This window comes from Caretta caretta, chromosome 1, assembly GCF_965140235.1.
Source record: "Caretta caretta isolate rCarCar2 chromosome 1, rCarCar1.hap1, whole genome shotgun sequence".
Lineage (NCBI taxonomy): Eukaryota > Metazoa > Chordata > Testudines > Cheloniidae > Caretta > Caretta caretta.
Window position 1 is genome coordinate 113,973,675 of NC_134206.1, and position 21,341 is coordinate 113,995,015.

General features: G+C 41.3%; 1 protein-coding gene and 1 long non-coding RNA gene across 12 annotated transcripts in view; one reads left to right on the plus strand and one right to left on the minus strand.

The window, feature by feature from the left end:
• The window catches only part of LIMS1 (LIM zinc finger domain containing 1), a 137,759-nt gene that overhangs the window by 15,618 nt on the left and 100,800 nt on the right, over positions 1-21,341 (minus strand). For all 11 annotated transcript variants that reach the window (XM_048856635.2, XM_048856615.2, XM_048856667.2 and 8 more), the window contains 6 exons: positions 17,284-17,350; positions 10,647-10,767; positions 8,402-8,551; positions 5,570-5,720; positions 2,989-3,081; positions 1,574-1,622 (listed from right to left, as the gene is read on the minus strand). In XM_048856635.2, coding sequence (XP_048712592.1) covers positions 1,574-1,622; positions 2,989-3,081; positions 5,570-5,720; positions 8,402-8,551; positions 10,647-10,767; positions 17,284-17,350 — 631 coding nt within the window. The remainder of the gene's footprint in view (positions 1-1,573; positions 1,623-2,988; positions 3,082-5,569; positions 5,721-8,401; positions 8,552-10,646; positions 10,768-17,283; positions 17,351-21,341) is intronic.
• Positions 10,322-16,862, plus strand: LOC142072661 (uncharacterized). The gene is made up of 4 exons (XR_012669169.1): positions 10,322-10,382; positions 12,037-12,122; positions 14,490-15,076; positions 16,302-16,862. It is a non-coding gene; the product is annotated as an uncharacterized LOC142072661 (long non-coding RNA).

Consider the following 21,341-nt stretch of genomic DNA (forward strand, 5'->3'; position numbering starts at 1 on the left):
CCCGCCCCCCAGGAACATGATGGCCACTGTCAGGAGCGACACAGGGCCAGGGCAGGCAGGCAGGCAGGCAGGGCTGCGCCGCCGGACTTTTAGAGCCAAAATCTCCCAGTTATATAGCCTCCGGGACATAGCGCCTGATACCGGGAGGGTTGGCAACCCAATTGCCTACTATGAATGAAACTGACTATTGTCAGACAGCTGTAGTCATGTTCAATTATAGTAGCTGTCACCGTTGGGCAAGCACTTCTGGATGCTAGTTGTCCAATAAGTGTCATTTTGGAGAAAGGTACTCTGCTGTTTGTCAGAGGTAACCTAATCAGATAGATAATTGATGTATTGCTCCATAGATGATCCCTCTGAGGCAGACAACCATATAGATCCTGCTATAGTTAACTGGCTGTCTGACACGTTCATCCCTCCCTCTTTGGTAGAATAATAGAATAAATTTAAAACAATGATTAAAAATTACCCCTAGGGCAATGAAATGACACACTACAATTTGCTCAGTTTAGCAACCAGAACATACAGTATGAGGCAGCAAGATTACATAGTGTACATATGAAACATGTACCTAGTTATCATACAAGGCTGAAGTTACCTGTTTCACCAGATTTTTATTTGTTTTTGGAGGATTTTAATGAAGGTGAGCAGAATATTTCCTTCAAGAAGACTCCTAAATTGTAGTTTTATAGGTAGAGTGGAGACTTGAAACTATATGGAAATCACACCATCTGAATCTGGAGCTCATCCTTTAGTGTCATGATTATAATCCATGATGTCCTTTTAAAGTGTCTGGGCCTTATCCCATTTGATTACTGGTTTTGGTTTAGCTGGTGCTATTACTGGTACATGGTATTGGTTCAGCTAGGTGTTGTTGTAAGGTAGGTATTAATTTAATATGAGGCAATACAAAACTATCTGCTTTTTCTACCATCCTGTCCCAGTTGGTTGTCAACAGCCACACTCCAGGTTAATGGGCTTCTGGATTGTCTTTATAGACACATTGTTTTGCTGAATGCTAATCCTTTGGCAGCGTTTGTGACAGCATCACTTCTACAGACTTAAGGCCAGATTTTTTTTTTTTTAATAAAATATGTAGGTACCTAAAGATGCAGATAGCAACCTAGTGGGATTTCAAAGCTCCTAGGTGCCTAATTTCCATTAAAATCATGGAAATTAGGTGCCTATGAGTTTTTGAAAATCCCACTAGGCACCTATCTGCCTCTTTAGGCACCTAAATACCTTTAAAAATCAGGCCCTTAGGCCCTAATTCTGTAATGAGGTGCATGCATGTAGATTATTGTACCTGCATCAAGGTCTATTAAAGTCAGTGGGGCTCCACACATGTAAAGGAAGCTGCCTGTGTAAAACTCACTAAAGGATTGGGGCCTTACCGTTTTACTCTCTTATTTCACTCACAGAAACTCTGAAGAATTTATAAAAAGGCATTATGGGAATCAGCATTTCTAAAGGGATTCAACACTAGTCTTCCCTTTCCTTGGTACCTCTTTTAGTAAGTGATTCCTACTGAAGTGACGTGACAAAAAAAAAATGCAATTTAAGAAATGCTTACCATCTCCTTCAATCACACGATTACAGTGGAAACAAACATCACCAAACAGCTGTAGATAGGGGGAAAATATGAATTTTTAACTTTAAAAACTTACCCTGGGTAGAATTTTAGAAACAAAATAATTGCAACTCCGCATATGCACATAGCAACTTTTCTGACAAACTCCGTAAGATTAAAGGAATGCCTATTGTCAAATTACTTAATTCTTTTTTTCCCTAAAGTCACCTATCCATTCCCATTACAAATAAGACCCTTCATTATTAAACATGAAAAATAATCTTTAATTTATGTTTTTTTCTCTACTAATTATGTTTTGTTTCCTTTTTGCATTTCTTTCATCTTGGAAAATTAAGCTAGACAGTTTCACTTTTGTATATCACTTGTTTCTAGTCAATTTGAACTTTCAGGTTCTCCTGCATGACTAGAACAATGCCTTGCTGTTTCTGTTGCTTAGTTTCAATTTTTATGTACACACCCATCCACCCTCCCACTCTACTTTTGGCCCAAATTTTATGTAACATCTGTAGTGTTATGGCATTTCTTATTTACTATCAACATTTCAAACATCAAACCTTCAAAACTGAATAATCAGGAATCTGTAATTAATACATGCCATAGAACTATGGAGCTTATTACCCATTTTTTAAGTGCCAAAAGGTGTGTGCATGTGACACTTTGCAGTTCGCTCATGTTTAAAATAGTTGCAACAAGTTTATTTTAACAGTTAACAGAATACACTCACAAAAAATCTTTTGTATGTTTAAACTACGCTCCTTGCTGTGGTATCTAAGTGACTATAAAAAAGGGGTCTGTAGGGGAAAGGAACATTGACTATAATCCATGTATGAAAATGAAAATAGTCACTAGGTGGTGTTCTCTGACAAATGCATTTGGTATTTGCAGTCTTAGATGGAGAAAAAGTGAGTCAAGCTGGGTTACACAGCATATCTTCATGTAGAGTCATATCATCGTGCGGTACCAGCTGTAAGGAAAGCCACTCTATTAACTAAGGCCTAGTGTTAAACCCTAGACACTGAGTGACAAATTTTCCTTAGATTCTTGGAAAAGTTGGGTGTCATTAGCAGCACTGAACAGGTGCACTGACCTTGCAGATATTACAAAGTTCAAAGGCAACAGTCCTACAGTCATTAGTAATTATGGATTTGAATGCCGAGTATATACTGAATGTTTTGTTAAGTCTTTAATAGTTTTGTTTTTAAATACTTGAACCATTTGCAGAAATATGTTAAAACGTTTAAGGAATTACAATACTACGGACACTACTTTTCAAGACACAGATGGTTGTCAGAAGGCAAAACTAGTTCCTTAGTGTTAATATTTTTCTCTCCTACAGATATAAGTGAGTTGATGAATCATGAATTTGTTAATGGCTAAGATACAAAATTCAACCTTACCTGATTGTAATGGGTTTCACAATATGCCAAGCCCTTCCTCTCATAGTGACGATGACCAAGAAATGGCTTTTCACACTTTGCACAAACAAAATGCTGCAAAGAAAATGATATAAATTATCTCTGGATTGGTTGAGTTAATGGGATTTCTTTGGAAACAGATACTCAGGACTGAGCATTATCGAAGGACAGTCTGCTCGTAATGCCTTCTTTAAAATTAGAAACACTTTTATTACTTGTAGATTTAAAACATTAAAAAAACCAAAATATTGCTCATTTTAAAGTCTTAAATTTTAAAGAAAATACACTGAAGAAAAAAATAAACTGAAGAAAAGATTTTGGATTCATTATTAGTTGATAAACTGCACTGATATCATGGAAAATTCTTAAACTAACTTAAAGAAACTTTATTGCTACGCTTACTGTTTGGCAATCACAATAACCTGGTCAATGGTGGTGTGTTTTTTATTTATTTATTTATTTTAAGATATCTGAGGAGGAAGGATGATCTTGTGATTAAGGGAGCGGGAGTAAGCAGATTTGGGTTCCATTTATGACCCTGCCCCTTTGGAGTCACTTAATTTCTTTTTGCCTCAATTCTCCCATCCATAAGATGGGCATAATACTCACCAGAATGTGGTGTAAGGATAAATTTATTGATTGAGATTTTCAAAGCAAGTTTAAAGGATTTAGCTCCATATTCATGGCTAAATCTCCTGCACTTCTTTGAAATGCTCAACAATTGTTTGTGAAATGCTTTAAGATTTTCAAATAGAAGGTGTCATAGATGGCAAAGTAGTATTATTGAACTCTGTAACAGAATCATAGAAATGTAGGACTGGAAAGGACCTTAATAGGTCATCTGGTCTAGCCCCTTGCACTGAGACAGGACTAATTAGCTTTAGACCATCCCTAACAGGTGTTTGTCTAATCTGTTCTTAAAAACCTTCAATGATAGAGATTCCACAACCTCCCTAGGTAATTTGCTTCAGTGCTTAACTACTCTTACTTCGGAAGATTTTCCTAATGTCTAAACCAATGGTCTTCAACCCTTTTTCATTTGCGGACCCCTACCACAGAAGTCTTAGACTGAAAACTGACTGAACAGAATTCAAATATAAATGTTGCATGTGCACAGCATTTGACACAGCGTGAGAAAGGGTTTGCCGCACTGTGGGCTTCTATGGTAATGACAATACTTCTGGGTTTTGACCTGTAGGTGGGGGTATTCACCTATTTTTGATTGATCAGAAAAACTGAATGCTTTTTCTGGGATCTAAAACTTTATAGTTATCTTTCACTGTCCCTTTAGACCAGGGGTTCTCAAACTGGGGGTCGTGATCCCTCAGGGGGTCGCGAGGTTATTACGTGGAGGTCACGAGCTGTCAGCCTCCATCCCCAAATTCCACTTTGCTTCCAGCATTTATAATAGTGTTAAATATAAAAAAAGGTTTTTAATTTATAAGGGGTGGGTCGCACTCAGAGGTTTGCTGACTGAAAAATTTATCTCCCCCTCTCCCCCTGTACAGCAACCTTTTATGTACTTGAAGACTTAACATGTCGCCTCTCAGTCTTCTCTTCTCCAAACAACAACCCAATTGTTTCAACCTTTCCTCATAGGTCATAGTTTCTAGATCTTTAATTGATTTTGTTGCTCTCCTCTGGACTTTCCCCAATTTGTCCACATCTTTCCTGAAGTGTGGTTTCCTGAAGTTTCCAGAACTGTACCCAGTACTTCTACTGAGGCCTCATCAGTAGAGTGAAATAATTATTTCTCATGTCTTGCTTACAACATTCTTGCTAATACATCCCAGAATGCTGTTTGCTTTTTTGCAGCAGTATTACATTGTTGACTCATATTTAGTTTATGATCTACTATAAACCCCAGATACTTTTCTGCAGTACTCCTTTGTAGGAAGTCATTTCCCATTTTGTAGTTGTACAATTAATTATTCCTTCCTATGTGCAGCACTTTGCATTTGTCATTACTGAATTTAATCCTATTTATTTCAAACCAACTCTCCAGTTTGTAATGAATAGTATTTATGAAAAATATTACTACATTTCTGTATAATACTTTGCACTTCTATAGCGCTTTCCAAGGATCTCAAAGCACCTTTTTGAACAGTGAACTTAACTTGATACACAACCTGGAAAGTAGGCAATGTCAATATTTAATCTCTCTGTGTCTGCATCTCCATCTGTAAAATGGAGATAATAATTTGCCCAAGACCACACAGGAAATTTGTGGCAGCTAAACCATACCTTCGTGACAGTGTTCTCGTGTATATAGACACTTAAAAAGTTTCTGTTGATCAACTTAAAAAGTTGTTGATTAAAGAGATATTTTGAGTTCTACAACTATTTCTCATCTGAAATATAGGGAATCACTCTCAAAATGCAGAATTTTTCAAAATGAAATAAACTGTGTGTGTGATTACAACTGAAGACATGCTCTACAACTTACTTTACCAACCATTTCTGTAGAATTTTCTAATCCTTTCGATTGAAACTGACCCATAAAATTCCAGACCTAGTATATTCATGCCAATATTTATAAAATATAATACACTCTGACATTTACCTCCACATGCCACTGTTTCCCCATAGCATTCACCACTCGTCCTTCAATTGGTCTCCTACATGCTCCACAGATGGGGACACCCATTTTATCATGGCATGGTAAACAATATAATTCTCCCTTCAACTCACGAGCATCAGCAGTAAGTTCCTTCCTGTTCAAAAATTAATGAATCAAACATGATCACAAAGAATCTGAGAATACAGAGAACAATTTTAGTTAATGCGTGGTTTTGAAGGCATGACTTTATTTTTATGAATTTATTTCAAAAGTTTTATTTACACTCCATTATGGGATTTGGACACTAGTGTTCAAAATAGCCTGGTTCATTGGATTTTATCTTGAAGATTGAATGTTTGGCTGGATGTGTGATAAGTATTATGCATTAAGCTTTTTACTTTCTCTAAATATCTGCTTTATAAGAGTTTCATCATTTTCTTACATGCCATCTACACTGAACATTTGCAAGATCTAGGGCTTGTCTTCACTATGGTCTAAATCGGTGCAGCTGCGATTGATGCAGCGGCATTGATTTAGTGGGTCTGGTGAAGACGTGGATAAACTGATGGGAGAGCGCCTCCCGCCGACATACCGTGGTGTAGACACCGCTGTAAGTCGATCTAAGCTACCTCGATTTCAGCTACATAATTTACCTAACTTAACTAGCATAACTTAGATTGACTTCCCTCGTTAGTGTAGACAAGGTCCTAGATACACTGGGCTAACTTCTGTTCTCAGTGACACTGGTGTAATCCACTACAGTCATCTGATTTCCTGTGGATTAACATCAGTGTAATTGAGCCTGGAATTTAGTGCTCTAGGCCAAGTCAATCATGCATGCCTTTACAGGGTTTAGGGATAAAGAAAAATATGCACCTATATGTGACAGTCATGTATATTCTTACTATCTCAGAATCTCTGTACGCTTCTTTGTTTTAACCACTAAATTGGATGATAAATCTGAATAATGATGTTATTAAGAACAGTAAAAATGACATTGTCAGAATTAAGCTTTAAAACGGACTACAGGTTGAACCTCTTTAGTCCGGGACCCTCAGGTCCTGAACCAGAGAATTTGCCGAACCACGGAAGGTCAATATTGTAGCGAGCGGGTCTCTTTTTATTTTTTATCTCAGGGAGGCAAATAAATGCAACAATGCTTGCAACACTGCCTAGACAAGGCTTACCAGCTCTCTTCATAACAAAGTGTTAGTATTGTTACACAATGTTACAAAATCATGCTGGACCATGGATGTTGCCGGACCAGAGAGTGCCAGACTAGAGAGATTCAAACTGTATAATCAATGATGGTCTCATTTGGTTGCTCTTGATTTAGGATTACAGATTCTTTTTAAACTGATCTCTGCTGTGGCACTAAATATCTAAAGTGAAAACTTCCCTACCACCAAATTACTGGATGGTCAGCTACAAACTAGTGCGCCTGTGTTATCTCCCATAATACCTCCAATTCAGCATCTCTGTGCAGGACATGGAAAACTGGGGGAAAATCTATGTTTACCCACAATATCCATGCAAGCTTTAGTCCCTCCAGGGGATGGAAAATTGCCTTTTCCAGCTGCTGCAGAGGCCACTTTGAAAATCCACAGATTCTCCAAGGAGCTATTTGAAGCAGAAACACTCTCTCCTCAGAATTGCTCCAAGAGCTATAGGGGTTCTGCTGTATAGTGTCAACACAGCTGCCATCACAGCCTGTAAAAATTGGGGAAGTGGTTCAGCCCTGAAGACAAGGACCAGCTGCCACAGCTGAAGACACATTGTTTCAAAGAAAGAATAGGGAAGAATTTACAATTTGCTTTTAAAAACTAGAGGAGGCAGAGGAATAAGTTAAGCAGCAAAAGAGGGAAGCAAGTGGGGGAGGTGAAGGGGCTGCACTTTTTATGTTTTTTTTAAACAAGTGAAGAAAAATAGAAAATTCACTGAGATTTCTTAGTTTATAATTAAGATTACTGCTAAATAGCAGTTCATTCAGCCTACGGTTTTGGGCACTTTGACTTTTTAATTCCTTCAGACCACAATGCTTATAATCTTAAATCCTAGTCAATATTATGTGCCATACATACATGAGTGTCTGTAAATCAGATCACTGATAAGTCTGATACCATTTCAAGTGAACCAGAACACTGTTCCAGTGGTTTATTACCCTCACTGTTACAAATGGTTCGATTATTTTAAAGGATTGCATGAGGTGAGGTTCTGTCCAGTCTCACATCTTCTATCACCATTTCAAACTCAATCTCTTTCCAAAATGAAATTCTCATCTTTCCTCTTAATTCCTCTCCACTTCATCCTCTATCTCTTTTGTCACTTGTAACTGGATTATCCTCCAAGGAATGCAACCTTAGTGTCATCTTCAGCTCCTCTCTCCTGTTCTCCCCTGCATCCAGTCTCTCAGTAAATCTGGTCACTTCTGTTTCTTGTAGTATTACCAAAATCTGTCCTTTCCTCACTAGTGAAACCCTCATCTGTGCCCAGAGATAGAATTGGGGGTACACACAATGTTACTACAACCTCTCCCAAGATACCATCTTGTTCTCCAGAACCTCAGCTTTCATTAAAGCTCGTTTGAGAGAGGACTGAACCCCAGATTTCTGTAATCTAGGAGCCTCTACTGTTTGAGCTAAAGGATCAAGTCCATGAGCCCAGAGGTAATGGCAGACTCAAACTTCCGTACATGGTCTAGCTACTAGAGGGGACAAAGAATCACACTCTGATAATGTGGATTACATCAATAGAGCTGACTTTAGATTTAAACAGACAAAACAAATGAAAATCAGCATTTTCTTAAGGTTTTTTTCTTCTATAAAATACAAATACCCGCAATTGGCACAGTTGAAATGATCAGGATGATAGGGATCATTCTTGAATATGAGCGGTTGTTCATCAATAATGGCATGGCACTTCTGGCAGATGTATTTTCCCAGACCCCTGGCCTTCTCCCGGTTGTGACAAGGACGGCAAAGATGCCTAAAAACAGAGAAAAAACAGTAACAGTAATAAATACTGTCAAGGTTCCTTCCCCACTCTGAACTCTAGGGGACAGATGTGGGGACCTGCATGAAAACCTCCTAAGCTTACTTTTACCAGCTTAGGTTCCCCAAGGTACAAACTATTTTACCTTTTGCCCTTGGACTTTCGCTGCCACCACCAAACGTCTAACACCGGTTAGTGGGAACGAGTCCATTTGGAAACGTCTTTCCCCCCAAAATCCTCCCCATTCTTACACCCCTTTTCCTGGGGAAGGTTTGATAAAAATCCTCACCAATTTGCATAGGTGACCACACACCCAAACCCTTGGATCTTAAGAACAATGAAAAAAGCATTCAGTTTCTTAAAAGAAAAATTTTAATAGAAAAAAAAGTAAAAAGAATCACCTCTGTAAAATCAGGATGGTAAATACCTTACAGGGTAATTAGATTCAAAACACAGAGAATCCCTCTAGGCAAAACCTTAAGTTACAAAAAGACACAAAAACAGGAATATCCATTCCATTCAGCACAGCTTATACTCTCAGCCATTTAAAGAAATCAGACTCTAACGCATATCTAGCTAGATTACTTACTAAGTTCTAAGACTCCATTCCTGTTCTGTCCCCAGCAAAAGCATCACACAGACGGAGAGAGAGGCTTTGTTTCTCCCTCCCCCCAGCTTTTGAAATTATCTTGTCTCCTCATTGGTCATTTTGGTCAGGTGCCAGCGAGGTTATCCTAGCTTCTTAACCCTTTACAGGTGAAAGGGTTTTTCCTCTGGCCAGGAGGGATTTTAAAGGTGTTTACCCTTCCCTTTATATTTATGACAAATACTTTTTGGAATCTTACCACACAATAAAAACACAAACAAAAATCTATTAGGATCTCAATTCAATCTGTTATTTGAATAAATCATATAAACAGTACCCCCATGAGAAACCCAAGCTCAAGAGAGGGGAAAAAATAGTCAGTTTACTTCCATCCAGCCCAGAGGCTCATTCTTCTGTTCTCTTGCATTTAATGTACATGTAAAAGTAAAAAAGGAATTAGAATTTGCTAAAGATTTTTGTTGCCAAGTGTTTTACTCTGTGAATCATGGAAGTTTAGATGGGAAGCTATATGCTCACTTAGGCTCTGACTCTACACTTATGTACGAATGTCACTTTTACCATTTGAAGTCACATGCTTAAAGTTAAGCATGTTTCTGTTTGCGAGATAGTGGCCCAGGACATTTACTCACATTGAAAAATATCTTACTCTAGGAATAGTCCCACTGAATTTAAGGGGACTACTCCAGGAGTAAGGTGCTGCTAATAAGTCAGAGTAAGGGTATCACAATGTGGCCCACAATGGCCTTGAAAGAGCTTGCAAAGAAGAGCAACATTTTTACGTATGAACCAAACTACTGCTTTTTCCAGGCTCCCTAATATAAAATCATCTCAGTCAGGTAAAATTCACACACAAAAATGCATTAAAACAGAAAATAAAAAGCACTGACTTGTAGCAATGCACTTTATTCTGGAGAGGTGCCATCAGAATTCCAAAGTGGTGCAAGGTAGGTGTGTACACTTTTATCTAAATTTTTAGTATTTCAGCACCACTGGTTGTGACGCATGAGTTGCTGGAATCACACCAGAAAAAATCTGACATCATGTAAAAGAATTAATGGGGTACATTTATCTATCTCTGGTACACTACTTTGAAAATGTTCTCCCCTATTATATCTCAAAGTACCACTGGCACTCAGTGACGTAAGGTAACAGATATACCCAGAAGGTGACCTTGATGGAAAGTCTGAAGGTGTAGTGGAACATTCTTTAAATGTTTTTGTAAGTATTAAAAAAAAATCAATATTTAATATTTACATTTCATTTTTGAGCTGTGTTCTCTGCAGATCAGACTTGCTTGAACCCCTGCCCCATAAGGGCACCTTACACGTAAACAGAGATACTTTAGTTACTCCTTTAACTGTGTTTTATTAAAGAGGTTACATCATGTCAGCTGAAGATTTTTAGAAGCCTTAATAAACTGTAAACCCCATCATCACTTCATTTTGCTTACGACCAATACAGAAGCAGGGGGTGAAGATCTACCTGCCAGCGTTCTTGACAAATCCAATATCTGCCAGTACTTGTTGGCAGATGTCACAGCAGAAGCATTCTGGATGCCAGCTATTATTCATAGCTTTAATAACACGACCGATAATGAACTCACCTGTAGGTAAATAAAATATCTGGATGTTAAAAAATAAAACAAAAGTTGTTCTAAATACCAAAGTGCTTTAAGTAACACTGTATCAGACAAAGTAAAAAAAACCAAAAACTCCCAGCTTGTGGGTTCAGGTATATGGCTCCAAGGGCTCTGGTTCTCAACCTTATTCTTGGCTAAAAATCCAAAGCAAATTCCCTTACTCTGTGTGTATATAAAGTCTGCTGCAGTTTCCACAGTATGCATCCGATGAAGTGAGCTGTAGCTCACGAAAGCTCATGCTCAAATAAATTGGTTAGTCTCTAAGGTGCCACAAGTACTCCTTTTCTTCTTACTAACAAAGCACTTCCCCTTCTAGCTAACACTTCATTTACCCACCCTTCTTCATACACTTCATTTTCTGTATATCTGAGTTTTTCTTTTTCCATCCCTCACCTTTTTCAGTCATCTGATCTCTTATGCTGTTTTGGTATTCATGCAGTTCTTTATTCTGCATAACTTTTTCCTAATTACTTTCTCCTTTCTTCTCTGAGTAAACCAGCAGATTAGCAGGATTTTTGTTTTTATTTATACTCCAGTAGTTCCCAAAAGGCTCTAGGCACTTTACAAATGCAAAGAAAGACTCAGTCCCGGCTCTGAAGAGCATACCATCTACTGAAGGATGAGTGAATGGGATACAACACAAATCATGTGATGATAGATGCACTTCTTGCTGGCCAAGCAAAATGAGGCCTCACACTCAACTTGATGTCATTTCTCTATTGGTCTGTCTAACATGGTAACTTTTGAAGACCACGTCTAATTTTACTGACACTCAGAAAAACTGGAAAAAAAAGTTACTTATATTTAGTAACTGGAGGTTCTTCTGAGTGCTGATTCCTATGTGTATTCCACTGTGGATGATTGACAAGAAGTACTCAAATAGGAGGGTGAGAGGTTGTAGATGGCAGAGCCGAACAAAGGATTGCTGTTCCAAAAGATGCATCAGCAGAGGTGCCACGGCACAGCGTCTAATAAATATGTGGACTGAGTGCCATGTAGCTGCCTTACAATTATCAAGTAGAGGCACCCCTATTGAAAAGAAGCCATAGATGTTGCTTGCGTTCTTGCGGAATGAGCTCTTACCCCATGAGGAGGGGGAAGATTTGCTCTGATATCAGTTGTCTACATGCAGGCCAACATCCATTTTGAGATTCTTTGAGAGAATATAACCTGACCCTTGGCCCTGTCCATTATGGTGACAAATAGTCCAGAGGATTTCCTGATTGTTTTCAGGTTATGAAAGGCTAAGGCTTTCCAAACACTGAGGAAATGGAGCCTCCTTTCTTCTGAGGATGTGTGAAGTTTTTGGACAAATGCAGGTAAGCGGATAGGCTAGTTCAGGTGAAACTCAGACTGGGGGTGAATTTAGGGTACAAATGTAATGGAAGCTTGTCCTTATGCAATATAGTGTAAGGAGGATCTGCCATCAATGCCCCAAGCTCACCAAACCACCTGGCTGAGGTGATGGCTACCAGGAATGTGACCTTCATGGATAGGAGAGACATGAAGCAAGAAGCTAATGTTTCAAATGGAAGCTTAGTGAGCACTGAGAAAACAAGGTTCAAGTCCCACTGAGGAATAGACTTTTTGATAGGCCGAAAGGTTCTGATTAGACCTTTCCAGAATTTGCTAGCCGGAGAGTGCGCAAAGATCGAGTAGCCCCGTGAAGGCAGATGGTTGCCAAATGAACCCATGAGGAACTTACAATCTTGTTGTCTGCACAGAAAGAATAGAGTCCAGAATGAGAGGAATATCTGTGGATTCTAGAGAAATACATCTTTGATACGCCCAGATGGCTTGGTTAGGTAATATTTTCTAGTGGAATCCTTCCTACTATTAGAAAGGACATTCTAAACAGCTTCAGAACACAATTGCTCTAAGCAGGATGCCCATCCACAAACCAAGCTCTGGGAGGAAGCAGATGTGGGTTGGGATGCCTGATTTTGCCATTCCTCTGAGTCAGAAGATTGGGAAACATAGGAATAATGATCAGTACCCAAAAACAACATGCGTAGGAGGTTCAGGAATCAAAACTTCTGGGTTAGTTGGGGGCAATAAGAATAACTCATGCATTGTCCTGTCAAATCGTGTGCAAATCTTGAGGCAGGAGTGGTAGTGGCGGGAGGACATAGTTCAGATGGTCTGACCATGGAAGGAGTAAAGCATTGCCTTGTGAGTGGTGACCAAAGGCTCTTTTGGAGCAGTATACGTAGCATTTCCTCTTTGTTTGGGAGGTAAATAGGTCCCTGGTGGAGGTCCCCCCACAGAGCGAAAATATTGTTCATCACAGAGTTGTGTAGCTCCCACTTGTGATCGACTTGCAAAGTATCTGCTGAGACACACGTTCTGGTTCCTTCAGAGGCAGACTGCTGACAGGGTAATCCGACTGCTGATGTACCAGTTCCACAGACTGACCATTTCTGCACACTTAGGGGCAGATCTCATGCCTCCGATTGCTGATCTAAAAGACAGTTGTGATATTGTCGGCATGGTGAAACTGAATGAACGGGAGAAAGGTTTTGCAAGCCTGTCAAACCGCTCATAGCTCTAGAACACTGATGTGAATTGAATGTGATTCTTGAGATGTCTAGGTGTCTTGTGCTGTACGGTTGTCCATGTAAGCTCCCCAACTCAACAGAAATGTGTCGGCAATCATCACCCTTTCTGGTATGAAGGCGAGGAAAGGAACACCGACACAAACCTGATGGGGATTTTTCCACCATGACAGGAACAATATCATTTTGGTGGTAACAGTCACTAGGTGCTCGTGCGCTGTAGGTTTGGTAAGTACAAAGTCAGAAGCCACGCTTGCAGGCAACAAGGTGGTGTCTTGCAAAAGGCATGACATATGGCCATATGGCCTCGGAGAGAAAGACAGATCTTGACAGGCACCCTGGGCTTGGTTATGAACTGGTCCATGATAACATTCATAGCCTGAAACCTGTCTCTTGGAAAGTAAGCCCCTGCATGATTAAACTTAAGGATGCCCCAATGAAGTCCAAAGTTTAGGGATAAGAACACATTTTTTGGCATTTATGCTAATCCCCAGAGAGGAGAGGAGTTGTAGCAACTGTCACCTGGCCTCTTGGCGTGATCTCTTGACAAGGAGCCATTCATCGAGGTAGGGAAGATGGTGAAATCACAGCATCTGATATAGACTGCTTTGACAGAGAACACCTTGGTAAAGACCCTGGGGAAGGTAGCAATGCTGAAAGGGAGTACTCTGTAGTGAAAATGAGTGGCGGTGACTATGAATCTGAGAAAGCACTGATGAGTGGGGCATGGTGGATGTCCATGTAAAAGTAGGCATCCTTCATGTTAAGAGCTGTAAACCACTTGTCTTTTTCCAGAGATTAAACTATCATGCCAACATGATCATGCAAAACCTGAGTTTGCAAATAAAGCGGTTGAGATGGTGGTGGTCAAGACTAGATCTCCAACTGCCTTTCTTTCTGGAAACTAGGAAATACGTCAAGTAAAAAACACTTATTTGGTACTGAAGAGCAACCCGCTTTATTGCTCTTTGCTGTAAGAGATTCCACTTCTCGTCTGAGAATGTTCTCATGAAAGTGGTCTCCGAGAGGGAGGAGGGAAAGGGGGTTTTGGAGGAGGTAGGGCACAAACTCTATTATACAGCCAGAATGGATAATGCTGACCACCATTTCTTCATTGTTATTGCACTCCAGGTGTTGAAAAGGAGTACTAGTGACCCCCAAGGAGTGTGCTGGCAGTCAGGACATGTTGGACTTAGTGGTTGATAGCTCCCGTCAAAAATAACGTTTCGCTGAGGGCTGGGATTGGAATGAGGAATCTGCTGCAGAAGGTGTGATGAAGCAGGTCTTTTGAACTCGCTGACTATTAGGGGTTGCTCATAAGGTCTCAGGTGGAAGAACTGTTGAGCCATCAGTCTATCTACAGTCTACCTGTATCATTGAAGATGGAATATTCTCTTCAGGGTAGGTGCATATATGCCCAGGGAGCAGAGGATGGCCCTGGAGTCCTTTAAAGCGTGTAAGGACTTATCCATCTTCTGATTAAACAGATGAGTCTCACTGAAGGGAAGATCCTCAGTGGTGTACTGGACTTCCCTGGGATGCGCTAAAGTATGAAGCCATGACTCCCTGTGCATCAAAATTCTCTGAGTTCTGGATGCATGGAGTGCATGCGTACCCACAGTGGAATACAGACAGGGACCAGCACTTGAAGAAGAAGCCTGAGTTGCACACAAATGCCCATATGGTGCTCCAGGCAGAGAAGCATTGTGAGATCATAGGTAACTCAACCAGTCATTATTCGCACTGTCCATTGCATTTTCATATGTCAATCCAGGGCTTAAATTCAACCGGAGCCATCCAGTGGGGCGCTCCAGTAAATATTTTGAAACCTGCAGAAGCCCTGATGTGAGCAGAGCCCCAAACCTCAGCGCGCACCGCGGGGCAGAAGCCCCATGCCCCAGCGCCGCCTGTGGGGCTGAAGTTCAAGGCTCCAGGAAATACTGGGGGGAATTTAAGCCCTGCTTCAATCCCATTGGTGAAATGAATCAGCAAATGGAACTGCTGGTCAGGACTGAGGTGCTTTGCCAGACTACTGGGGGTGTGAAGGTTTAGGACTGGAAGATTGGGGGCTCCTTCAGATCAGGAGCTATATTGGTTGAGTAGGAGTGAGACTCGAGAGTTGCACTGTAGCTCCATCCACACTGTGCCTAGCTCAGGCAAGATCATTTACCTTTGCCCAGTCACAAGTGTTTTAGTTCATCTAAACAGTATCCATTTGGTACTGCAGGCAGAGAGATTTGTCAAGGGGAGAGATGACCAAGAAGGCAGCAGAATTAGGGTGGGGGGACGGCACACCAGGAGCTTGTGGGGAGAATGGAGGAATGCACTGAGCCCCTCATCTGTGCAATGTGGTTGGCCTACAGAAACAAAGAACTCCGTCATCCGTCTAGTTAGTCATACATTTGTGTTTGTTTGTTTGTTATACACACTAAATTCCCCTTCCCACATCTTCCCTCCACCATTCAACCCCCTCTGCCCACAGCAATCCCTAGCTTTAGATATAGTGTCCATAAGCCCCTCTCTGCCAGCATTCAACCTCTTCCCTTCATACAAATAAGCAGTTCACACATAAGATAAATAAGTAGCTTCCTGTAGATGTCAAGAAAACAGTGAGGCTTCAGGAGAGATTTAAATGAGGGGAGGGTAGTGACTTTTCAGACCAGCTCAGGAAAGGCATTCCATGCACAGGACAGTGTTGAAGAAAGCTGAGAAACGATTATGGGAGGAGCAGGCAATAAGGGTGTGATTGTCATTCCATATTCTTTATGAAAATACGCTTTTGATATAAATATGACATAACTGAGATATACTTTATGCAAGATGGCTCACATGAGATATCATTGGAAAGGTTATGATTTACTATTTATACGATTATCCTATTTATATGCATGTATCATTTCTGTATCTGAAATTAGGAATATTGACTATGTATCTGTATTTCAGCTGTGCTACTTTGGGGGATGCCCACTGCCAACACTTCAGATACAACAATGGAAAAGCCAGACAGGGCGGATGGCCCATCAACAAGGACAATGGACTGTAAAAAAAGCTTAGTCTTCCTGTGAACCTGTGGGTCAGCCTGTGAAGAATGGCTACAAGGGCCCCACAGAGTCAGGTGGTCTTGTCACATGATACTAAAACATTACTTGGGACTTCTTTTAACTTTCCACTGTAAGGAAAGGGGGGTCCAACTAGGACACAAAGGACTCCCGCCTTATGCAAATCCTATTTAAGGGTGGGGAGTGAGGTAACCCAGGTCATCAGTTCTCCCCTGCTACCCAATCCAAGATGACTGCTGGAAACAATGAAAACTGAACTGGAGGAAAGAACTGAACCCTGCTGGAAGGGCGTTTGGCCTGTGAAGAAGATTATTAGAACCACATTTAGGGTGAGAACTTACATGTAACCAGTTTCTTTAGTGTAGTAAGCTTAATTTGTGTGCTCTGTTTTATTTTCTTAGTAATCTGCCTTGTTCTGTCTCCTACCTCCTTAACTACTTAAAATACACCTTTTATAGTTAATAACTTTATTTCTGGTTTATAATATAACCCAGATTATATGATTTCTAACTGGGGGAATGAGAAGTTGTGTATACCCTCCTCCACACTGGAGGGAAGAGGCTAATTTCTTATAATTTTGGTTTTGTACTCCAAGGGAGGGTGGACATCTGGGTGCTGTGGCAAGCTCCTTAAGCTGAGCCTTCCCAGAGCGGATCTTCCCAGAGCGGATCTCTGTGCATCGGGGTGTGGCCCTGCCTGTGTGCTTGGCTGGAAAACGCTGGGGAGCCTATCCCAGCAATGCCAGGTATAGGGAACTCAGGCTGGCAGAATAGTCTGACTCGGTGTGCTTGGTGTAATCACAAGGATTCCATTCTTTTCCAAGGTTATATGTTGAACTTACATTAAATGATCAGTATAAAACTTACCACACTGATGACAGCAAGGGGCAAAAAGCATCTGAAAATCATGTTCACAATACTTCCTTCCTTCAAACTGAAAATGGGAAACAAACTGGAAGTTAGAGGAATAAAAAGTGTACTTCACATTTCACATCAATAATATACATACCATCACAATACTATATCATTCCCAGATGCAATTAAACTGTAAAAGATGACTTGGCTATAACAAAAATGAGACATACAGAAACAGTTTTTTGTGGTAGACAAACTGATCAACCCCTTGCATACTAAATCTATCTACCTTACGTTAACATTAAGCATGCAATACATTATTTGTTACAGTATTAACTCTGCTTTTAAAAAGCTGAGAGTCTAAAGCTTTTGCTCTCTGTTATCATTTACAGTTTGTCAGACAATATTTAAGTCAGACAGGATACACAAAATCTGATGCAACATACAGTGCTACTGGCAGGAATTAACCTTTGAATTACTGGATCAATTTATAAACGCCTTTCCTACTAGGAAGCATTTTCCCTGAACCCCTCTGATCTCCTCTGCACTCTGCACTTCCTGAAAGAATGGCGCTACATATTGGAGGAAATAAGTGCAGGAGAATGTTCATGTCAAAAATCTCTGCAATTTACTGCGCAAAACAACTTTCCAGCTCAGTAGTATAACGTACAGAAAAATGTAGGAAGAGAACTTCCATTCAATTAATCTGAAAAACTGATGAGGCTAAGGAAGTTCATACCTGATCTCTTTCTCAGCAAAGTTCTAGATTTGGAGCTTCAAACTGGCCTGTTACAGAATTTGAGGCTAGACACATGGCTTGAATTTAGATCTGAACTTTCTCAAAGTCCAGGGTGGTTCAGACGTGATTTTCTGGTTCAGGCTTCACAGAAACAGACGGGAAATGATTTCAAGGAAGTGAAGGTAGTGCTGTAGAACAACTACTGTAATAATATATAGGCAAACATGGCTTGGAATGAAGGGGAGGAACTGCTCATGTATGGGTGCCTTCAGGCACCTCATAACCCAGGGGACGACAATCTGCGGCTCCAGAGCCGCTTGAAGCTCTTTGGCTGCCCCCTTGCGGGCAGCTGTTTTTTGAGGGGGTGCAAGGTGCAAACTCTAGCTGGGAGGCACTTACCACAGGCAGCTCCTGGCCGGCAGCGCAGCAGGGCTCTGGCCCCACGCCTCTCCCAGAAGCAGCTGGCTCCTGGCAAGTCTCTGCGTGCCCTTTGGGGGGAGGGGGCCAGCAGGTCTCCATGCGCTGTCCATGCCCACAAGCACCGCCCCCGCCCAGCAGCGTATTAACGACAAGGCCTAGGGCGGCAAATTTATAATAGCAGCCAGAGGCTACTTCCCTCAGCGCCGGTTTGCGCCCTCTGCCCCCGCCGCAACTCCACCCCTTCCCCACCCCCATTCCCCACCCCCTCCCTGCCCCTATTGGTCTGCTTCCCCAAATCCCCGCCCCGGCCCCGCCTCCTCTCCTGAGCGCGCCACATTCCCGCCTCTTCCCCGCTCCTTCGCAAAGCTGTTTCGCGCACAAGCACTGACAGGGAGCAGGGAGAAGCAGGACCCGGCAGCGCGCTTAGGAAAGGAGGCGGAGGCGGAGTGGAGGTGAGCTGGGACAGCAATTATTTCAGGGCCTAGGGGCAGCAAAATCTTTAATCCGCCACTGCCCCCACCAATGGGAGCTGTGAGGACAGTGCTGGGGGCAGAGGCAGTGTGCACAGCTGCCTCCCCTGAACCAGGGGCACGCAGAAACGTGCCAGCCGCTTCCGGGAGCAGCGTGGGGCCAGAGCCCTGCTTCACTGCTAGATGGGAGCCACCTGTGGTAAGCGCCTCCCAGCCACAGCCTGCACCTCGCACCCCCTCCCGCACCCCAACCCGCTGACCCAGCTCAGAACCACCTCCTGTACCCAAGCTTCCTCCCAGACCCCACAACCCCCTTCTGCACCTCAATCCCTTACCCCAGCCCAGAGCCCCCTCCTGTTTATATTCAAATCAAATGGCAGAAGTCGCATTAGAAGTATTGGTGAGTGGTGATAATTTTAATATATTCAATTATTATTAGTTGATAAATTCTAACTCTACAAGGAGCTTTGCGTGTGATGCGGGTCTCGAAATATTTTGGTCAAAGACAAAAACAAAAAATGGCTCTTCTTTGAAAGGTTGCCGATCCATCGTAACCAGATGCAAATGCTAACTATGTTAAAACTAGACATCTCATTATGTTTACTATAAAATGTTCGGTATTTTACAAATTGAGACAACCATTAAAATGGAGTCAATAGGAAGCATTTTCAACTGGAAACTAAAAAACAAAACAAACAGTGAATATTAAGCATAAATTAGGAATAGTATAACATTTACACATTAGCTCCTGTGTATTACTCTATTATGATTCTCTAAGGATCAGAGAATTTTTATCTTTATGAACCATTATACAGCAGGGTGAGTCACACTGAACTGTCTAGCAGGGTGGCGATTTTATGATGCAGACTGCTCTCCACTATCAACTTGAGATCCCAAGCTTAGTTCTCATGCTGAACGTCACTGGGGGCACTAGAAATGAAAAGCCAGTGTTCTACAGTGAGTCATCCAACCTGTCTGATGTTAGCACAAATCAAATATGCCAAACACTCAGTAACGTCATACAGCATAATGCTATAAAACAGATTATGTATAAGAGTTGGAAAGGATCTGGACATGAACATATAAGAGTATGAAATCTGAATGCTTCCTGTTTTGTGTTATTGAGTGATACAATGGAGCTCTATCTATACATGTTAACTCTGTTTGGGGATCATTGCCACTGCACACAAATCTACATACGCCCAACCTGAAGCAAATACTCACCAGCAACCACACACCAAAAACACTAACCCAGGAACCTATCCTTGCAACAAAGCCCATTGCCAACTGTGCCCACATATCTATTCAGGGGACATCATAGGGCCCAATTACATCAGCCACACTATCAGAGGCTCATTCACCTGCACATCTACCAATGTAATATATGCCATCATGTGCCAGCAATGCCCCTCTGCCACGTACACTGGCCAAACCGGACAGTCTCTACGTAAAAGAATAAATGGACACAAATCAGACGTCAAGAATTATAACATTCAAAAACCAGTCGGAGAACACTTCAATCTCTCTGGTCACTCGATTACAGACCTAAAAGTTGCAATATTACAACAAAAAAACTTCAAAAACTGACTCCAACGAGAGACTGCTGAAAAAAGTAGAGGAGACTCTTCTTCCCCATCTCTTTTGGTTTTTGTAATCTTACTTGTTAGTTTGTCACTTTAGTAGGTACAAAGTTTTCTGATTCTCAGAAATGTGATTTTCAAGTTGACATAGTGCCTTTAGCTGTGATCCTACATTTCTGTCCACCTGGCGAGGAATGCAGGACTCCTAGACCCGTAGGGAATTCCAGACTGTTACAGGCCTGGTGTAAAGCATGACTTGGATGGTGGCCATCTTAATAAAAAGTGTAAGCACTTTTGCAACCCTGCTTTCAGGAAATATTACTCTACAGACAACCTTAGATCTTTCAAATATACTGCAAACTTGACAAATCATTATTGATCAAGCAGTTTGTGCTCCAGAAAGATCCCAGGAGAAAGTATGTTTCCAGAATCACTGCAAGTGATCTGGTCCATACACAAGAAGGGGACACAAAAGTAATTTATTCCTGTCTCTCTCTATTTGGGAAATTGTGTTCTCCCTCAGATATAGAAACACCTAAAAAGAGCATTTGGTAGAAAAATGTCTGCAGAGATACTCTCTGCTGGTAGTAGTAGTAGGAATTCGTATGGTTTATTTTTAAGTTGGACCAATTAGCACGTATTTGTATCCCTATAACAGATGCTTTGACAAGAGCAAAATAAAGCTGACAGGCATTCATGGACCACCACCCAGGACTGGAAAATTATTCTTTAGAGCTCCTGAGATCAAACAAGACACTGGGAGGTTCTATTGAGCTCAGGCCTGAAGGAACTCTCATGTTCAGTCTATCCTCCTGCTAATTGGAAGTGAAAGCTAGATGCACAAGGGAACTCGAGTGCACA